Raw genomic sequence first — 21,965 nt, 5'->3', positions numbered from 1 at the left:
GGTTACAGAAAAAAAGGTATTGTTTCCTGTTTGGGTTGTTCACATGCAGAATGTTTCTCTTTCTTTTATAGTTTCTTCAGCTTCTCCCTCTTTTCAGTCTCTTGCTGGCATTTTTCTTTTGTCTTTAGATCCTGTTCTTTCCGATTCCTTCTCTCTCTCTTTCCTCTTTTTTTCCCATGTCTCCCTACCTGGCTCTCTTTCACTCTCTACAAAAACAGATGCATCAATTACATGTAAATATAGAAGCGAGAGTGCGCCACAGCCTTACTTCCTGTCTTCAACTAGCACACAGTCTCACCAAAATCTCATTCCTGAATACTGAATGGCTTTCATACATTGTTTTCACTCGCTAATCTCTCGAAGGATTTCTTTTTTTTTTTAATTACAGAAATATTAGGAACAGTCTTGGTATAAACTAGTGGTGGAGCTCCTCACGCTCTACCCATAAACCCTCTCCACAAAGATACTCGTCTAATAAAATGCGGTTGAGTGGAAAAGCCGTAATGTGGAGCTGGGGGCTTTATGGGAATAAACAAAAAGCCTTCTGATCGCAGTTAGAATGGAAACTTCTCAGGTGATTTAGTGCTGCATCCTGTATTACCGACCCTGGTGGGTCAAGTTTGATTGCCCAGTACCGGGAATAGTCCATCAGACTTGCCGCGGAAGGGCCGTCGGGGGGCTCGGGGCCTCGGAGATAGGCCAAGGTGGCGCTCTCAAGGTTTTCCTGTCACTTCCTGGAAGGGAAATAATGAAATACCATTCTCCCCTGCTTCCTTTTTTCACGGAAAAAAGTGGAGCGTAAACAGTTATTAATACCCCCCCAGCTGATAACGGTGCTCAACAGTGTGTAAAACCTCGACGGGCCAGAAAACGAATGTCCTGTGACTTTCTTGGTGGCTGTTTTTTTGGATCTCAGTGGAAAAAGTCGTGAGATCATGGAAAGAGAAATCACAAGTAGCTAGAAAGGGACAGCGGCGGTCCTCGGGGAGAGGACGGGCAGAACTGCACCCAACAACGCAGACGTGTGACGTCAGCCAGCGACCCCTGAACTCCACGTCGTCTCTCAGACATCGCTGGAGAGAAAGCAATATGCTTCCATTTTAATAAGGAAAGGTCCTGCGCGTCTGGAGCTGAAGGAGATACGAACGGGAGCCCCGCAGCATGTTTCCATGGCATCCTGACATTTTGAGCTCCTCTTATCTCCCCCTCTTTTTTTTTCTGTGTCCTGGGCTCAGCTGATTAACTGACTCAGAATCCAGTTTCAAACCCTGTGATTAGCGTTCGCTTTTGCTGCTTCCAAGCATAGTTTATATCCCGGACAGGGGCTTTGAGGTACTGCATGTCGTTATTGGTTTGTCTTTGGAAAAATGTAAAAAAAAAAAAATGATGACATACATTCAGTGACACCACAGAATAGAACTCATCCACCTGATACAACCAAAAATAAATATTAAACAATATTAACCTCCAATAGAAACCCTAGCTCACTGAACACTGTAGTCACCTCATGCTGAAACTGTCATACTACTGAAGACATATTAAGAGCTGTGACGTCTATTATTCTACCTCACCCAACATCAATGCTCCATGGTTGCAGAATAATATTCAAATACATGTGACTTTAATTTTTTGACAGAGTCCTAATGCATGTGTCTGTACTTTTCTTCACCACGGTGCACTTGACAGTTCTGAAAAGAACACTTCAAGTATTATTTTCTTTAAAGTAAAGTTTGTTCTTGATATCTTTATGTGATTATTCCCTCTTATGTGCTTTTGGTAACGAGAGACTCCCAATGAGAAGATGATATCCATTACCATTTATGACATACACTATAAAAAACCTACATAATGAATTAACTCATCAATAATTTGATAGACTGAGGAATGTATGAGTTTTAGTATCTGTTATGTCTGCATGATAGGATCAGTTACAGCCTTCTTCATTTCAGCTGTTTTTAATTATGCGAGTTGTGGCTGTTGAGATGATGTTTGCTTCCCTGACAGTTCTCTGTGGAAAGTTTTGTCTCCTGATTACATTTCTCATCATCTTAATATCACCTGGAAACATTAATGTTTACTTTATTGCCTCATAATGTAAAAATGAAGTGATTGTGTTGTAATTAAGAGATCATCTGAGTCCTGCCTCTGCCTCTTTGTGTGGAGTTTGCGTCTTCTCCTTGTGTGTCTTTAGGTTTTATTTGACTTTTATTCCTCTCACAGTTCAAAAACTTGTCTTTTAGGGATTTGTTGACTCTAAATTCCCTGTAAGATTGAATGTGTGTCTCTCTTTCTCTGTTTGTCTTGTGATGGACTGCTGACATGTTCAGGATGTGTGTATAAACAAATATGTACCTCCACTTTCTATCACTCCTCAATATGTCTATATGCTAAAATTATTTGTCTCTGTTTCCATGGACTGTTTACATTTGAATGTGTGTAAAAGTTATGTTAATATCAGCTGAGTGTCGTTACTGCCTCTCCCAAACCATGGAACAAATTAAATATTGCTTAATATACCAGAAATAAAGATCTTTTTTATTCAGATTCTGATGTAAAATTCATCCTTTCACTTGATTTGGATTTGATCCAATATTACAGTAAAAAAAAAAAACACACCAATCATAACCTCTAAAGCTCAATAACATGCTCAGTCTTGTTATTTCAGGGTGTGCTTAATGTTTTCACGACCCATCCAAAACTTATTTACTTTATGTGAAACATGAGGACGCTATCAATAACCCTTTAATGACACTTCGCAAGAAAGCAGCAAATACATTTTCCATAATGTCGACGTATCTCACGAAAAATAACAAATAACTCCAGAGCATGCTTTGATTGGTCGAAGGCCCGTTTGCTCATGAGTTTATTTATAATATACCGTCTATCCAGAATGTGAAACTGTTCAGAGGAGTGGGTTTTGGCCTTTGCATGTTCCCTCGTGTTAAATTGAGTTCATGGAAGAAATGCTTGATTGCATCTGCATCGTCCAGTAATTTCCTAAGGCTGTAAATCTTTTCCTTAACCGCCCCGCCGGTGGTCAGACGTGGCAACATTCATCCTGCGAGCGGTAAGATGAGGACTCGGGGGCTTGAGAGTGTCTCGCACACCATTGTTGGCATGAGGCGCAGTATCTTTAAAAGTGTGTGTGAGAGCGTGTGTGTGTGTGTGTGTGTGTGTGTGTGTGTGTGTGTCTGGCTATGTATTAAAACTGTTGTCAAAGTCCTGTGAGTGAAGTCACTGATAGCTCTTCTGGCTCATTCTTGGAATTCTTTCCAATGGAAACAATCCCATCGCTGATCCCAGTGTGTCAGCGGAGTCTGACCTGCCAGCCCCCAAATTCTCCTGGACTCCCAACTACAGTCCACATTAACACTGTTTCTCTGTCACTCCTCCGCACATTTCCTATAGCATAACCCTCTCCCTCCGTTTGTCATTCGGAGAAAAATAATGCCTGGCGTTTCTCCAGTCCTTCGCATTTTTTTTTTCAAACTTCTCTCTGCAGTCTGATTGCTTTACTTGTTCCTTCTATTTTTTGCTCTCCCAGGCTTTTATCCCGTTCTGTTGTTTCAGCAAGTTTCCCATACTTACACAACAGCAGAAATGCACACTGCATTCCCACCGCACAGGTTGTGTTTCATTACAAACAGTGCCCCTGTTCTTATAACCTTGCTATTTTAGCTCTGCGACCAAGCCAAGGAGATGCTTTATTCTGCGCCCGTGCATAACCGTCAGTGTGCTTGCGCTCGGCTTGCAAACGGGCGCTTTTTATGCACTGTATGACTGCGTCTGTTATTACGAGTGCCATGTGCGTAAGGGAAAGATTCTTTTCCCATGGTTCCTCAAGTGTGAGAAGCGAGCAGAGCTCTCAGGACATGAAGCAAAAAACTCTAGATAGTTATTTATAACTTGTCTGGAGACGGCCCACCGAGCGTAGACACATATCTGGCACCATCAACAAGGGAAGAGCTAGAATAAGATGTGGTGAGAGGGATACAACAAGAAAGGGGGCATTAAAAGGTGAAGGAAAAACGAGGGATTTGGAAGAGTTAGAGCGTAGCAAGGCCTCCACGATGACCTGTGTTGCATAAGGCACTTAAAACGAGTTCCAGTTTCTGGTGACTTCTTTAAAAAGTATCAGATTTAACTTGAGTTTCTATCATCTCCCTCTGACCTGTTTTTTGCCAGAGCACATAAGTGTATTATTGTGGCGTCGCTGTTACACATTACTTGAGCCGTCAGCGCTATGTGGGTCAGACTGACGGCTGATTTACTCGTTAAGTTCACCTAAGTCACTAAGGTGGGGGAAGATGCTCTGTAATCTGGATACCGGAGCTTCGAGTCACTGAGGTGAACGGCCAGCGTGCAAACATGTACAAGTCCACTAAGACCATCTTTCATGGTGCTGTCAGGACGACTGAGCCGCTTCAACATTCACAAGGCTCTCCTCCTCCGGTAAACAGGAGTTTGGTGAAATAGCAATCGCTCAAAGAGCAGTTTGGCAAAGAGTAAAGTTAAGATAGAGAAGAGAAAAAAAACTGATGTTCAGTGCTTTATTCAACAATTCTCACCTCACCAACTAGCCGCAAAGCTGTGTTTTCCTGCACGCATTTAGAAATTAAGGTATTGAAAGTAAACCTACAAATGCACGGCAAGGACACACTCTACACACTCTGTGGCACCAAAGAAGATATTCTCACTGAGAGTACTAACTATGAAAACAGCCCTACAAACCGATTCAATTTACCTCAACTGCTGGAAATACTATAAAGAACAAGAATGACGATTAAACACAAACATACTGTGCATTAGTTCCTGTGAGTGTGTGACATATCATCACTGTGAGTTAATAGTGTTTACCACTACACCGCCGTACGACCCAGCCTTTAAAAAAAACACCACATTAAATTGACTACAGCTAAAACTATTGTTTTAACAGTATTCCAAACACCGTCTAAAGGATAATAAAAGGTTAAAGACTGGCTGTCGTTTTAAGTATAGTTTATATATGATCCAGGAGGATACGGTGAAATGCAAACCAAGCAAAAAGCTCACTGGAGGAGTTGCTCAGTGTCGACCTGCCCTAATAAAGTTTAACTAATGTTCTTTCCAAGTGACACTGTGAACGGCGTGCATGAGGAAAACGTGGAAAAAGAGACAGAAAAGAAATGGCATGTGACTGCCGTAAAGTGAGTGAGGTCGGTTACTCTGTAACCCGTGATGTTTAAAACAAACTCCACTCAAAAAGTTGAAAAGTGAGCGGAGGACACGGCACGCACATCAAACAAGACGTAACCTATCTGCTGGATTTGCAGCCTCTGCACGTAGATGCCGACAAGTCTGAGCGCCCTGGGACTCGTTGTGTGTTTAAACTGTGTGATGTAAGGTGCATCTTTATCTCATCCCCAAGCTTTGAAAGCCTCGATCGATACGAGGCTGCCGGCATCCGCTTTGTGTTATAGTTTTGTGTGTTAATGTGCTAAACCGCAGGATGCCGCCCTTCCATAGGCTGCCATTGATATAAATAGGCATCTTATGGCCCCACCACTCTAATCCTCATAGCTTAGAGAGACCAGAGAAGGTAGGGAAGGAGATGAGACAGGATTGCACATACAGACACGTTCAGGGTTAACAGCTACAGTAATCTGCGTGTGTTTTTACAGGTGTAAAAAAAGAAGACGACCCGCGGTTTGACGAGCCACGTCCCCACTTTGAACTTCCATAAAAGCACAATGGGTCATCAGAGGCAAGAATGTTAAATAGAAAATAAACCTTTTTTTTTTTTTCCTGTAAACCTCATTAAAGTGCTATCAATAGACTCCAAAATGAAAATAAACCAAAACGCAGCGTACAATGCCCGAAAAAGTCACTCCGTCTCTCCCGGCTCGGGCTTATGTAAGAAGAATGGCATGTCTAACATGAATTAATGCTGCGGCCGCTGTCAACGTTTATCAGTCAGTTTGATCTTAAACTTCAGTTGTAAAAAAAAAGGTTTGGCTTATCTCCCAAGATGCCTTTTATCAAACGATGAGTTTGTGTTTTATGTTCTTCATGGATTCAAATGACTGTGGTCCTTTTTTTTTTTTTTTTTGTGAGGATTCCTGAAAGAAAATGTGATTAAAAGCACCTGATGAGTTTACTTTCGGCGGATTATTTCAGACAGTCATCCTTAATCTTGTGGATGTTCTGTTCTTTTTATAAGGTGAGTTGGCACCAGACGGGAAAAATGTGAGCTCGTTTCGGAGCTCAAGTTTTTTCCGTTCCCCGGTGAAGTGATGCTTTGACCCCGGAGAAGTTTATACTGATAAAGCTATACACTTCTCTTAGTCTTTCAGATAGAGTGCATGCCATAGGGAGCAGGTCATGGAAAAGTCTCCAGTTAGACTAAGTGCGCTCTCTCTTTTCCTCCTGTCTGTCAGTCGGCCTCCACCTCACTCACGTACATGTACATGCAGGGAGAACACGCTCGGATACACTCTGACACATTGACCAATCTGCTCACACACATCACTGAACGCTGAGGTAATTTGTAACAGTAGAAACAGCTCATAACTGTGGGTAAAAGAAACAAATGACACACGCCAGGATTTACACTACTTTAAAAGGCTATGTGGGAGAACTCCGTCAGGAGGTATATATCTTCAGTACCATGCTGAATGACTTCTGACACGTCGACAACAAGAGGATCATGAGGAACAACACGCTGACACTTACAAAGTCTTTTGAGCTTTGGAACAAAAAAAATAAAGGGTCCAGAAATACACGGAGCAGTCTGTGATCTCAAACAGGATTCAAGGAAAGAGTCTATTGAAACACTGTGAAGCCTGATGTTTATATATTCTTCAAATACATCAATGAAGGGACATTAATATTGAACTTATCCTCAAACAGATGGTGGAGACTTGTTATTTTTTTGTGTAAATGGTTGAAAATCTGGTGTTTCTATGAGTGTAATAATCTAAATGATGGTAATCAGTCTTATCCTCACCTGTGTGAGGACTGAAAATGTCAAGCTTTTATTTGATGATCACTTGTGTCTGTTTAATGGGTGTTTTTCATGTCATTTGAAGGTAGAACTCATTCCTTTCACATTGTTTTCAAAGCTTTAGTGTGAAGCTGCCTTAGATCTGGACCATGTAGTTACATTCTCATATATTACATTATTTTAACCACTATTGTCTGCATTGTGGGGTCTGCATGTTCTCCCTGTGTGTGTCAGTGGGTTTTCACCAGGTTCTTTGGTTTCCTCCTGCAGTCCAAAAAAAAGCATTTGAGGTTAACTCATTCAACCAACAATGAGTTAACCTGAGTGAAAACACCTGCAGCAATGAAAGAAGCGACTGAGTTCTTCATCACAACACTTAGTATCATTCATAAGAGCATTAACATCCAAATCTTAATTATTTTGTTTATAATGTTGAACTAAATTGCACCAAAAGTATGAAAACTTAAAGAAAACAAATCATCCAGGATAAGCTGCAAACTACATATGGAACCAAAACTTCAGAAGTACAGTGAAGAAGAAGAGACAAGGAAAATTACAAAGACTAAGCAAAGCCAACAAACAACATTAATTCCTTTTTAGATATCTAACTTCCACTTTTGCAGTGAGATCAATGTAGCTTGTGCAGGAAGCTCTAGCCCTCTGGAGGTGGAACTAGAGGTCGGTTGCTCAAAAAAACAAGGTTGAATACGTGGACTGTAACTGCTTTGAATGTGGCTGCTCTCAGATGATTCACTGTGATGAAAATGACTGGTTCCAAGTTTGGGCAACTCCTAGAGAGCCACATTTTTCTATTTTGCAGGAGTCATTTTGTTTCAACTTCATTTTCCTGGCTTAAATAATAAAAAAAAAAAAAAAACAAGCTCAAGTCTAGTGCGAAAACAGGGGATGTACAGTTCATTTGAGAGTGGGATATTCCCTGGAAGGAGTGGAAAAAATCCAACACCTCTACAGCAATGAATATTCTCAATAGTCCAAATTATATATAAAGCTCAATCAAGTATGTGAGGCAGACAGGGTTGTTCTGATTTAGCCGCCAAAGTTCCAACATATGAAATAAATGAAGAACACACAGCTGTGTATTAGTGGTGTTTAGTGAGTGTTGAGTCAGCTTTATCGTGTTACCTCTTTTTTTTGCTTTATCCAACCCTCCCTTCCCCTCACACTTCCCCAGGACTCTGGGACTGTTTCTTTTTGGTTGTTTTTTATGATTTATTCACTTTGACTGCCTCTGTATTATTTTTAACCAGGCTTTGGTTGTAAAACACATCATTTGATCTTAAGCATCTTGCCTAGTAAAATAAGAGTCAAATAAAAAATAAATAAAATAAAAATAACACCAAGGCTGCATGGTGGAGCAGTGATTAGCACTGGCGCCTCACAGCAAGATGGTCTGGGTTCACATACTGGCTTAGAGTTTCTTTGTGGAGTTGTATGTTCTGGGGTTTCCTCCAGGTTTCCTCCCACGGTTCAAAAATATGCATGTGAGGTTAATCGGTGACAATAAATTGTCCCTAGGTGTGAATATGAGCATGTATTGTCTGTCTCTGTCCTGTGATGACCTGTCTAGGGTGTATAATGGCCTCTCCCATAGTTATCTGGGATTTACCCCGGCACCCTGCAGCCCTGCACAGGATAAAGCACTGCAGGAGATGGATGGATGGATGGATGGATGGATGGATGTACTGTAAGGGTGATCTAAACAAGAGTGAAACTCTAACAGAACAAACTCTGTGATCATTTCAAATGTGCCATATTCTTGTTGTGCATGTTACATGTGAGTGAAAAGGTCTTCCAAATGAAAATAAAGAATATTGTAAAAATGGAAAAAAATAATGACTGAGAACCTGCTTGATCTTGCATCTCATCCGTGTAACATGCAAAATAATGTACAATAGAACAGAACAGAACGAAATATTTTATTAATCTAGTGAGAAATTCTAAGCTTTGCTTCACACAGAACAGAAAATAATTGATAGATTTCTTTTTAATCAGATGGAATAAAAATCGAATAAAACAATAAATATTATTATGTACATTAATATGTAACAACATATCAGTGGTGATAAATTTTAAACATGTAAAGAATGGAAATGACAGGAAAAAAACCCACAAAAACACTGTTTACAATGTTTTATTATCGTTGTATCGTGAAACGTGTATCTCTCAGCTGTTTACAGAGCTTCACTCACAGCGCCCCCTGTCGGCCGCCGGGTGTAATGACAGGTGAGAGGTAACAAGTTGAGAGGTCGTCTGTAGCAAAAGGCTGCAGCATTTCTGCAGCATTTCCACCCAGAAAAGACAATTCAGCGCATGCAAAGTTACCTTTATTGGGCTCGGATAAAAGATCGATTGGGTGCCAAATAGTGCGAATCGTCAGAAGCTCTTAGGTTTGACAGAAAATCGTTTTGGTAAGCTCACGTTAGCACGCTAGCTAGCTGGCTGGCTAAGTTACTATGTCGCAACCGACTCTCTGCGGCTAACAAGACCTGCACACCCGAGGATAACTTTGACGGCGGAGGAAAAACACGACAAGGTGGGTGTGTAGAGAAGTGACCCCGTGTGGAAACTGTTCACTGGCAGCTCTCGTAGTGAAGGCAGCTCAGTTGAGTTTGCTTTTTATTAGTTCCGTTTGATTTGCGGAGTGTTTAAGCCGTTATCATGTTAGCATTAGCATTAGCAGTGAGACCACCTGCGCTGCAGCTGCTGACTTCAGGTTGTTTACATCAAGGGTTACACTTAAAAAAAGAAGCTTTAATTATGCTTTATGATGGATTTTCATGTGTTCATTGTTGACGTAATTTCCACTTGAAATAACAAACTCCTTTAACGCTAGCAAGCGAGTACAATTATCTCGCTTGTCTGCTTGCATGAGAACTAATAATTCTCCTCCAAGAGAGGATTATTTACAGAGATAACGTGGCACATCACTAAGCTTCTAGTTAAATGTTGGCCAACTCGTGTTTGTCCCTGTTTGTCTCCCCCCCTGCCGCACCCAGGTGTTGTGCTAAATGCATGAGAAATAACTCACCACCCGCTTAGAAGGTCGCCAGCCAGGCGTGGTTTTACAGAGCTTCCTGACTTTATCCGAGTTATTAAACACTTTAAAGGTGCAATTATTCAAACAAAGCAATCAGGAAATCATTTTTTCTAGATGTTTAAAAAGGAAAGTTATGACAGCTTTAAAAATGTTATAAGCTATTATAAATTATGTGTTGGATAGAAGCAGCATAATAGGAGCAGAAATCTGATCTCTTCTTGAGGTCAGGCTACTACCTGAACTGCTGGATCACAAGCAGTCTGAAGCTGAATACCCCAGTTATAAATTTTGGTGCTTAGTTTTTATTTCAAATCCATTTATGAAATATCTTCATACTCTACATGACTTGTTCTTACCCCTTTTCATCCCCTGTTGAAGTATCTGTAGCAAATACACAGATGTTTCCTCCAGTGGGGTGTGTGTGCTTTACATGACAGTGTTCATTATTTGTGAATGATTATTTGACTTTGATGGATCATGTGAAGGTTGAATAATGAATTGTGCTGCGTTAGTAATGGAGATTGGCACAGGTTCCTGAAGCCATTACATATCAGTTGGTTATTTGTTAACTCTTCCTGTTGCTAAACTGAAGTTGGTTCTATCAGAGTTCTGCGGTACTCAGATAAAGTAATCTTTTCCTGATATAAAGTTTCACTTTCACCCTGAAGAAAAATGTCATTACTTTCTATTGTTTGAACATTTTCCTCATCTGTTTGCAGTTTGTCTGCCAAAAAAAAAACAATACATGTGCGTCTTCATAGATCAGAATGTAACGACACAACTTTCTGTCCCCAAAGTCATGTTTTATGCTTGCACCATTTTAAGCTGGTTATCCTCTGAATATATTTTATTTGCCAGATATGTACTATCAACTGTTCTCACATGAAATCCTCCCCCGTGTTAATGATTTATAACTGTAAACTTTCTAGGGTCATTTTCAAGTGTCCTATACAGCAGGAGTGTGTGATCCTGCTCTTATGGAACTCCTGCCCTGCATGCTTTAGGTCTTTCTACCTGCTGCTATACACCTGATTACAGTGAGGACGTTGAACCATACGGTTCAGGTCTATTAAATCAGGGAGACATCTACGACATGCATGCACCTTGTTAGGAATACTGATATGACTCATGATATTTCTGTTTTTGACTTCTTCTCAGTGGACGTGAGGACCACTACAGTTCAAGTGTGCAATAAGAGACAAGATTCCACACCTTTGTCACACAAGCTTCTTTTTACCGTCAAACACACTGCGATATTCAAAATCTGCCAGATATTGAAAGTTGAAATCCTTTTGGAATAAGTGAAACAACTCTGAATAAACCCCATCCATCTAGTCATGAGAGGGTCAAAAGGGGACACTGTTTTGCGTTGTATTACAGTATCAAGGCGGGTAGTTGCTACAGCTATGTTATACTCTGAAATTTTTTGCCATTACCTATTTCATTCCTTCTCCCCCCCTGTCTTTTTCCCTCTCTGTCTCTTACACAAACACACACCACTTAGCTTCGTTGTTTAGCCTAGACATGCTTGACCTCTTCACTCTGCTTTGCTCTGTTGGGATGTCTGGTCTAAGCTTAAAGTTAGGAATGCGAATCGGCTGCCAGGGAATTCAGACTTGGACGGTGAGGAGTGTGTGTCTGTGCGTTGTGTGTGGTGCAGTGCTAGGGGGAAGCGCTCGTAGGATCATTACTATGGTGATTAAACAAATGTTGAACCAACCAAAAGGATGGGGGCTACATCAAACTCACAAACGGTAGTAGCCCTGGAGTATCAAAACAGTTGTTTCCGTGGATGCCTTACATAAACAGTGCTAGGTCCCCTGTGTTTGCACTGAGTGGAAAAAAAACATGTTGATTTAACGCTTTCATTTCCATATTTCCATTCACCTCAACACATCCGCGGCTCCAGGTGTGTCAGGCCTTTTTTTTTTTTTTTTTTTTGCTGTGTGTATGAATAGACTCATCCGGTTGTTCCAGCAGCCACCCAAGGGTGTTTTTTTTTTTTTTTTTTGCATGTGTGGGGACACAACCTAATTGTTGCAATTGTGCTGAGCAAGCCCGTTTCCTCACCTCTCCCATGTCTCACATTTTCCGCTGTTAAAGGCAGTAACCCTTAAACCCTTATTGCCAGCATAATCATGCACACAAACACTCTTGCGTCGTCTGAAATGCACCTTCAGCCACTCGGGCCGCCGCCGCGAGACATGCTGTGTCACGGCGCCACCACATGTGTCAACAGAAGCAGGAAGATGACAGAGTCAGGGGCACCGAGTGTGAATCAAATTCTGCTCAGTCATAACAGTAATTGAGGTGGAAAGTATACATGAGGATGATGTGCGAGAAGCAAACACGGGAAAAAAAAGTTTCACTGCAGCACCTGCCCGGACTCACCGCGTCGGCAAGGCCAGATTAAATTAAGACTACCTTCTTCATCTTTGGACCTTCTTCTCTTGAGACTTGGTTGTAATTGAGTTTTTCTCGTGCGACACTTTGACCAAATGAGTTTTACTTTAGGCAGAAGATGCTTCAAAAAACTTTTCCTTCACTTTTGCATTCCCGTTTGACATTTTCTTTGTGTACTTAGATGTTTTCTCGTCAGTTTTTGTGTCATTTTCATGAGTGAATGTCAAGTCAAGTTGGCATAACAACCAGCCCTTGAAATGTTTGGTATTTCATTGAGTTTTTTTGCATCCAGTTTGTTGTTTTACCCCGATGCACACTGGACGCGGTGGATGCTGTGGAATGAACACCGTAGCTAATCCGTAGTCATTAAAATCAATGCTGTGGTTCACACCGGTCGCAGTTCGGCTACGGAGCCCTTGCGGAGCTCCGGAATCTTTCCACAAGGATCCTGTTTTTCCGCATGCCGGAGCCCTACCACGTCAATCCAGACAGAAGCAAGTCGGGTGCCAGAAGGAAACGCGATACTTGTTCCAAAATAAGTGTTTTCAAAATAAAATCGATGATGTAGTCATTATACGCATTAGAAGAATGAACAGTTTTGTACTTCGTCACTGCAGGAAAGTCAAATAACACCGAAATGGCACAAAACAGCTCTCTGACCAGAGCAGCTCTGTGTTGCCAGATTGATTGGACGGGTTTCTGCCAAATCAAGCTTCTTTTTTGAATACGTCGGACGGGTCGATGAAATGATTATGTGTTTATGACGTGTTTTTTATTACACTAATACAGTTTTAAGGTGCATTTTCAACCGAGATGGCGGTTTGGGCTGCTTTCTGTTGAGTTAAACGGGTTTCGTATTGTTTGCGGGGGACAGCGACAGATCTGGCAACATCCTCCAGCGGACTGCAGAGACACCGCAGGCGGTGCGAATCGCAGTGCTGCGGTGATTCCGTTCCATAGACGGACTGCAGCCGTTCCGCAGCCGGAACGCATCCAGTGTGCATCAGGCGTTAATTGAAGAAAAGAAAGTGGCAGCATACACCTTCTTAGCTTCTTCAGATTCAACTGAGATCATCTAATTTGAGCAATAATTATGAGATGTGTTAAAATTTATAAGGATTAGGTTTCTGTTTCGCAAGTTAACTTTTGTACCACAGGAGTGTCTGGTCTGTGATGGACTGGTCGAATGTCCAGAGTTTTCCTTGACCCATAGTCAGCTGGGATTGACTCTAGATCCCCTCTGAATCTAGATTTGACCTCAATGGAGCTGATTCATTGTCACTGAACTCTTATTTGATTCTTATTGTCTCCATTACATCAAATTAATACACGTGATGCACTTTCCACAGTTGAAAACGTACGTTTTTCTTAGTGAAAATAACTCAACTTTGACATTAGGGAAAGTGGTCATTATTGAATAAATTCTTTATTTTTCTTTTTAAGTCTTTCCTGAGTAACTGAAGAGACTGAATATGTTTTTGAACCAGCCCTTTTAGTTTTGGGCCTGAAGAGGTGGTCTGTAGACAGACTCCGGTCCAACGCTGGGCCACCATCTTGACTTGCGTGCTGAACAGATTTGAGCACCTAATGACAACTCAGTTGTGCCGACATGTTTGTCTTTAGTGCATCTGCGCATTTTGCTCCAAACTGTTCCCCCATTCACACGCCAATGGGTGATGGCTGCCGTGCAAGGTGCTGGACTTATCAAACCCACAGTCTGATTGGAAGGCATACCACCCTTTGAACTGAGCCGCATTCACTGTTCCCACGGAGCGATTAAAGTCTCTTTCTGTCAGGTGTTTACTAAACACAGCATTTCACCAAATCTGTTCAATAGTGATATGCTGGCGGATTAAGACTAAGCACGCAGTGCTGACTGCTGCAGCCTTTTGAACCCAGACCTGTGCGTACTTGCAGCAGTCGGTGTCCTTCCCGGTGAGGTTGCTCTCACACCAGGCCTGAGTGCGAGTGTGGCGTTCACGCTGATCCTGCCGTAATGCACCACATTCAGTGTTAAAACCTTTCGCAACTGATGAGATCCAAATGCGTTTCAGACACAGTGGACTGCAGGTGTAACTTTAGCTTTGGGAGATGGTCACTTCTCATGGTACGGAAATGACCACGGATCGCCGTCGGCATGTCGAGATGAGTCCCTTTTAACTAATCAGATATGTCATGGACAATTGAAGGTCCCATTACTGGGTTTTGAGTTTCAGGAGGATTACAGGCTCAGTTCACATCTGACCGTCGGCCATCTCCACAATGTTGCAGCTACTGTTGTGAGCATGCATGATCAGTGGTACGACTGCCACTCATGTTCACAGAGTATCGGTCTGATGTCTTGTATAAATCTGCTTCAGTTTGAAATTCCCCAGTCATTTTTACACGTGAAGAATTAGCCTTTAAAATAATCACTAGTTACTTTGAATAAACATGTCAGCTGCAAGCAGCAGACATTTATCAGACATTTAAAAAAGCTTGAATCTTGCTGCTTATTTGAGATTTTTAAGTAACAAACTCCCAGAAATCGAAGAGATTGCCAACAAAGTTCAGTTTAAAAAAAAGTCTAACACTGGTTACACCACTTAAATTTTCATTCTTGCAGAAAGGCATTCAGTTGTTAAACAGCCAAAATGAGAGAGAAAACCTCTCATGAAACCAGCAGGGTTTTTTATTACTACCATCTAGGAAATGAAAATACAATAGCAATGTACACACTACGTTGTGTCAATTTAATACATTTCGCGTGAGATGCTGTGATCCTGCTCAGTCTGAGAAGATAAAGTGATTTATCTTGACAAGATCTGCCTCCACTGAACTTTATTGAAGGAGGATTCTTCAGGAAGTCAATGGAACATTGGCAAAAATACACTGTGACTATAAATTCTAACTATTCTAACTTCAAGTGGACTCCTTCAGCTGCATTTAAGAGTTCATTTGGTTGTTGAAAGATTGTTGAAAGATCGTGATTAAAGGACTCTTGTAGCATTTTTTCCAAGGACCGTTTTCAGAGTGTCTAACTCTAAATCGTGCTGACTTTTAGCTGTTTCTTTGTATGTGTTCTCTTTTTTTCTGAGTCCTATTTAAAACCTTGGTTTTTGAATTGGGAGATGAGTCACCAGGAACTTCCCCAATAAACTACAGAAGGTGTCTCATTCTCAATACCCTCTTATAGTTGTTTAGTCGGGAACGTGATTTAGGGGACGACTGTGTCAAAGTGTGACACAAAGCTTATAACCCACACAGTACATCCAGTAAATAACTAAAAGAAGCCGCGGCTGCATTTGATTTAGTAACCGTGCACCCACAGTTTGTCAGCCGCAGTCAGAAAGGTTCCCCTATTTACATTCCACATCAGGAATGTCTGCCCTGGTTTTTCCACTGTTTGTGGGAAAATATGTCAAAAGCACAGCACAACTACACTCTTTGCTATTGATAAGACTGTCAATAAGTACATTTGTTTCAAGTTACAGATGCTTCGATCTCTGTTCTATACTGGTGCCGTTTCTTTCTCATCAGACTTCACGCTGTGACTGCGTTCTTTCTTCCAGTCGGGCTCATCAATGACGCTGTCGTCGTCTCTCCCCAGATGGCCGTGTCGGTGCGGGGCCTCTACTTCGTGGTGACCCTGTTTCTGGGGAGTTTCTTCGGAAGCGTCTTCATGCTGGGTCCGGTCTTGCCCCTCATGCTGCTGTCTCCTGCGTGGTACCGCTGGCTCACCGATCGAATCGTGGCGACCTGGCTCACCCTCCCGGTGGTGCGTTCGCCGGCTGAGCCTTTGTTTAGACTCCCTCAGTGTGACCTTAAGCCACCTTTGTCTGACATTAAGATAACACTTCTGTTTAAGCTTTTAATTTATGGTCACGAGTACTCTATTCATGATGCATTGTCCACCAGGATTTATGTTCTTATTTATTTTCTCTTCACTCTTATCTTTCTCCGCAATTCATCTTCCCAGTCCCACCTCTCTTCCTCTGCATTGCTTTTAAATCACTCGTCCTCTTTCACTCCTTCACCATCTCTGTCGCTCTGTCGCTACCGTTCTTCCCTGCGCCCTCTTCCTCTCCTCCTCCCGCTGCCCGCCCCCCCTCCCCTCTCTCTTCTGTAGTCCCTGCTGGAGCTGGTGTTCGGGGTGAAGGTGGTGATCACGGGCGACGGCTTCGTCCCGGGGGAGCGGAGCGTGATCATCATGAACCACCGCACCCGGCTGGACTGGATGTTCCTGTGGTGCTGTCTGCTGCGTTACAGCTACCTGCGGCTGGAGAAGATCTGCCTCAAGGCCGGGCTCAAAGCTGTGCCTGGCTTCGGTGGGTACAACCAGGCAGGATCTGTTCTGCACACCTCTGCTCCCACAAGTCAACACTCATATTGCTTTGTTTGCTGTACGTCCACAAGCTCCTTCAAAACGAATGAAGCACATAATGAACCCAGATGATTGATAGAACGTCTGGAGGCCGTGGCCTGCCTGCTTTGGAAAATATTACAGATACAGTTGGAACATGCAATCATGTATAATCATGGAATAACAGTTTGTTTGTGCTTTGCAGGTTGGGCCATGCAGGTGGCCTGCTTTGTCTTCATTCAGCGTCGCTGGGAGGAGGACAAGAGGCACTTGGAGAACATGCTGGACTACTTCTGCGACATCAGAGAGCCCCTGCAGCTGCTGCTCTTCCCCGAGGGCACGGATCTGACAGGTGACGGCAGATAAAACAACCCTCCTTTCATTCGTGGGTCCATTTCGCCATATTTCTCAGAATTGTTCCTGAGCCCAGCGCGGCCCTGCACCTGTCTGACGCCTTCGCACTGACACTGTTACGCAAACACAATTTAAAAGCGATAAGACATACCGAGATCCCCCTTCCCCCCATACACACACCCCACACGGTCATTTCTGCAAGAATGCTCTGATCTTTCGGTCCGAGCAGCAGCCTAAAACCCGCTCACATCACAATTAAGCCAATCAAAGTGCTGAGTAGCTTTACCGAGGGAAGCTTAACTCCACTGCGTGTCCTGACGTCATAAAGGGTCCAGTGTGGTTGCGTCTTAATTGGTCAGCAGATTTAGGGCTTTAAATATTGCTTTACTCCGTGTTAGGTGTGCGTACGTACGTGTGCACGCGATGTGTGTTAAGCCCTTTTAAAGCCCCACAGCTTAATTTGACGTAAGGAACAAGGGGATGCATACGGCGTGCCCCGATGACTTATTTAGGAGGCGTTCTGTGCATTAATACCGATCCCAGTGACACACAAACACGGGATCAGGCTCCGGGTGCACTTAAGCTCAAACATTTTCCAGGGCCCCTTTTTAAAAGCTCCTGGAACTTCAGTGCCAGTGACTGACAGGCCTCATAAAGATGACAATAGTTTAAGAGCAGAGGTCTGCGTGAAGCTTTTTTTGTCCCAGAGGCCCGTCTGAATTAGCTGCCTGTTACATAATGGGACTAATGGGACGTGACATGGTTTACATGTTCGTGCGACATGTTTCTGGGGAATGTTTAGTTGATAAACAGTCATCTTTCCTGTGTTTATAGCCTGCGGTGATTTGTACAAGTGCAGAAGATAAGTTATCATTGTCACTGCTCTTCTTCAGATATATGATACTGAAGTTCGTGACAGCCAAGTTCCAGCTTAAGCCAGGAAGGATACCTGATATGTTGAGTTTTGCCTTGAATGATTTGATGGTTTTGTGCTAGATATGTTAGTAAACTTCAGCTGTTACACAATTGATTAGCAAGAAGAAAAAATTAGCTGAAGAGCTGCTTCATGTGTCTCCTGCAGAAAATACGAAGGCCAAGAGCGACGTGTTCGCCGCACAGAACAACCTGCCGGAGCTGGAGTACGTGCTTCATCCCCGCACCACCGGGTTCACCTTCATCGTGGACAGACTTCGAAGAGGTCGGTTTCACCTGCTCTGCTCTTATATGGAGCGACTGCTTTATCAATGGCAGCAGTCTATAATAACAAGTGTTTTTACTGAACTGACATAAACAGCAGATGCAGCTTGATGTTTGTGTTTAGTTGTAAATAAACTGCAGTCACAGCCTGTCATTAAGATAAGACTGGACCAGCAGAGAATAACATGACGCACCGGTGACTGTACTTATTCCACTGACGCTGTCTGTCGCGGTGGGATCAAACCTGTTATTCCTCAAAGTCTCAGACCTCGGCTTTATCCCTCTGCCAGCCATTACAACTCCCCTCATATTCTCATGTTTCCATATGAGCTAATTCTGGCCGGCCTCCAGAGGCCTTAAATACCACCTCTGGCCCCGCCGTCCCGTCCCCCCACCTCCCCCCCACCTCCCCGGGATGCTGAGCGTGGCACTAACTCTCCGAGCAGGTGTTGTGAATCACTATGATATCATCAGACTTGGCTAATTCTCCTCCACCTCTCGCCGTATTGCTGACTGACATGCCGTGCATGCTGCCTCCCTCCGCCGTGCCCTCCTCCGGCTCTATTTTTACCGCGGCAGAGCTAAGCTGCGCGGGAGGCGTCGTCCTGTACTTTTGATATCTCATTTAGCGCTCGATGAGAGTTGTCAGGCCGGTGACGTCACGTCGGGCGATGACGGAGGAGCTCATGGAGGTTTGGAGCAGTAAGTCCCTGGATAATTAGTGGTATCGGTGTAATGTGGCCAAGGCCTCGGTATCCTGGAGGATACACTGCAAGCACTTTGAAACAGCAGTGTGGACGTGTGAAAGGGATAATAATAATTGCCCCCCCGTCCAGTGACATGTCCTCATGTCTGGATCTGCTGGGTTTGCTGGAAGTGTTGTCAGTGACCTTCTCGTATTGAACAGTCAGTGTTCCATTGTTCTGCTTCGGCTCGAAAGCGAAATGCGTTCTGAGTTCTGCCTCAGAAACAAGTGAAACATGGAAGATGTGATTCATGGAAAGACGACTGGCCCAGTTAAACATCAGGCGTGCACGGTGAGCCGTGACTTGGTCACCACACTCAGGGAGGAGGCCAGAACAGGTGTTGGATGATGCATTATGGGAGGAGCAAAGAAAGAGTGAAACCAGCGAGTTGAGAAATCGGTGAGAAATAATCTGAGGTGTGTAGTGACTGTATGAAACCAGGAAACATCTGACAAGTTCTGCCAAGTTGCAGTGCCTGTTTGTCGTCTTTGTGGTTTTTAAAAATGTTAATAGCTCTTGATGTTTTTCCAGATCTGAACCTTTGACTTACTTTCGAACCAATATGGAAACTTTAATCCCTGTATCTCGTATCTGATCAATTAAAATGGAACGTGTTCTTCCCAGGAGACAATCTGGACGCCGTCCACGACATCACGGTCGCATACCCCAAGAACATCCCTCAGACGGAACGCCACCTCATCCTGGGCCTCTTCCCCCGAGAGATCCACTTCCACGTGCGCCGCTACCCGGTGTCCTCCCTGCCCTCCTCCTCCTCGGAGCTGGAGTCCTGGTGCCGGCAGCGCTGGGCCGAGAAGGAGGTCCGCCTGCGGGACTTCTACTCCGGCCAGCCGCGGGGCTTCGACAGAGACGGCGTGGCCCGCGTGCCGCCGTGCAAGTCGGAGTTGCGCGTGGCCCTGATCAAGGCCGCCTCGCTGCTGTACTGGACCAGCTTCATCGCTCTGTGCTTCACCGGCCTGTGGCTCTGGGCGCCTGTCAGGCTCTACTTCGTGATCCTGGTCGGGGTGTTTATGACCCAACAGAAGCTGGTCGGAGGCCTGGAGCTGCTGGAGCTGGCCTGCCACAGGTACTGGAAGACGTCCAGCGTGAGTGAGAAGAATAAGGTGGTGGATGGGAAGATGCAGTGAGGATTTTAAGAAAGAGCTTTGACTCGTGAGGACACTGAAGGTCGTTTGTCTTTCAGTCCGGGGGGGCCAGAGGGCTCCTGTGAGGAGCCCGACGCCCCATGCCTTAGGTCCAGAGTAATAGATCCATCTCCTGATGGAATGCATGGCTTCAGTGGAGAGAGCTTCACCTTCTGTTGAAGAGGAAAAAGGAATGTTACGTACATTTACCTGTGCGGGGTTCAGCGGCCCTCATCACTCCCCCTCCATATGTCCCTCCTTGTATATTCACTGTCATTTAGCCAACCGTCGGTGCGTTCCGTCAGTTTTATGTTGTTGGTTGTTCGTCACTGTTCCAAACCTCGATGTGAAAAAAAAAAAAAAAAAAAAAATGCTGTTAGTATTTGTTATACTGTTGCCATGTTTATGAAAAGTGGTTTAATTGTACGCTACGTCGCCCTCAGTTCCCACGTCACGAACGGAACAGAGCCATAGTACAGAGCGTCTGTACGCAGGATGACTTGACTTTGAACACTACTCAGATCAGCACTGTTCGCTGGACGCGCTGATAATTAAAGCTCTTTTTATTAGCCGCGTCGAGCAAGGGAAGAAAGGACCGATCTAATTACAAGATAATTACTAAGGAGTATACAGGTATATTTGTGCACCATTGTTTACTTTTATTAGGTATAATTTACATTTTTTTTTATACATTTTGGGATTGTCCTCAGTTTGTCCTTAGCATCGGGTATTTATTATTTTAGCTTTTGCACATTAAAAGCCAAAGGTGAGAAAAGCAGCAGGATGTGAAATAAAGCAACCAAACACGATGCCTTGTTAGGAGCGGGCACCTTCACACACGGCGAGCCGAGGCGACACCCGTGATGGTCATCGTATCAAAATTAAAGATTTGACTCCGATCTCAAGAGCTGTGGGAGCAGATGGACTCCGTGCCCTTTCTGGGAGAGGAGGGAAGCCCGGTGGAGGCAGGATGTGGGTGGAACAATGTCCTGTTGGGACAACATCACCCCTCCATGTGCAGGGTGGCAGCGGAGAGCCAGACTTGGAGTGGAAAACTGGCCCCGAACTCCGGCTAATCCCAAAAAGCCCCGTAATGCCCACCTCTGCCTGCGCCCCTCTCCGGAGGACTGGCACTGATGCGCCTGCTAAACCTAATTAGCAAATGACAGCTGAGAAAGCTTCTCCAATTGTGCCAAAAAAAAAAAAAAAAAACGAGAGAGAAATTAAACCGAGAGTGGAGCCGTGCTCCAGCTGCAATTCGAGCCACTGATCCTGCTCGCCATCGCCTTCAATAGAATTGAAGCCGCACTAATTCTCGGCGCAGAGGAACAAAATTGCGCCGCGGACCGTCTGAGCAGCTCCATTAAACACTGTGCCGATCACTTGAACTCGTCTTCGTGCGACAAATCCGTCTCCGACAATTCGCCCACAGAACAGGAAGCAGAGCGAAGCGTTTTCTTCTTCGTCGGTGTGTCCGCTGCGTCTCTACGGGGTGTAAAGGGACTGGTTCAGCCACTGTGATGCAGCAAGTTGTATTATCAGCATGTCGTAGTTGACCAAACATGGTACTATACTCCCAAACCAGCTCCGATCGCCACACGTCTGTTTTCTTCTGCGTTGCTCATTTTATATTTACTCGCCAATGCTGGACTTCTCAAAAAGTCACTGTCCTCAGGAAAACACAGTGGACACTGTAATGAGTCAGTCTCTTATAGGAAGAAATATATATCGAAATAAATAT

At 43.8% G+C, this 21,965-nt stretch overlaps 1 protein-coding gene across 3 annotated transcripts; it reads left to right on the top strand.

Moving 5' to 3' along the window:
- Positions 1-9,226: 9,226 nt before the first annotated feature.
- On the top strand, positions 9,227-21,459 carry lclat1 (lysocardiolipin acyltransferase 1). 3 transcript variants are annotated; one of them, XM_030117140.1, is made up of 6 exons: positions 9,227-9,536; positions 16,033-16,200; positions 16,552-16,750; positions 16,991-17,137; positions 18,221-18,337; positions 19,707-21,459. In XM_030117140.1, exons 2-6 carry the CDS (start codon positions 16,033-16,035, stop codon positions 20,225-20,227), a joined length of 1,152 nt encoding a protein of 383 aa, XP_029973000.1. In that variant the 5' UTR covers positions 9,227-9,536; the 3' UTR covers positions 20,228-21,459. The 3 variants fall into 3 exon arrangements, with proteins under 3 accessions (XP_029973000.1, XP_029972999.1, XP_029973001.1); XM_030117139.1 differs by lacking the exon at positions 9,227-9,536 and adding an exon at positions 11,473-11,663; XM_030117141.1 differs by lacking the exon at positions 9,227-9,536 and adding an exon at positions 11,476-11,663 and having other exon boundaries at positions 16,402-16,750.
- Positions 21,460-21,965: the final 506 nt, after the last annotated feature.

Source organism: Salarias fasciatus, chromosome 19 (genome assembly GCF_902148845.1).
Source record: "Salarias fasciatus chromosome 19, fSalaFa1.1, whole genome shotgun sequence".
In the NCBI taxonomy this organism is placed as follows: domain Eukaryota; kingdom Metazoa; phylum Chordata; class Actinopteri; order Blenniiformes; family Blenniidae; genus Salarias; species Salarias fasciatus.
Note: the sequence above shows the minus strand (reverse complement) of the source record. Positions and strands in the feature narration are given on the sequence as shown.

Bases quoted from the DNA above. Each gene is read 5' to 3' on its own strand.
- lclat1 (XM_030117139.1), top strand. From the start codon at position 11,565: ATGCTTGACCTCTTCACTCTGCTTTGCTCTGTTGGGATGTCTGGTCTA. The intron at 16,201-16,551 runs GTGCGTTCGCCG...TCTCTTCTGTAG, and splicing joins CCTGGCTCACCCTCCCGGTG to TCCCTGCTGGAGCTGGTGTT. The intron at 17,138-18,220 runs GTGACGGCAGAT...TGTCTCCTGCAG, and splicing joins CGAGGGCACGGATCTGACAG to AAAATACGAAGGCCAAGAGC.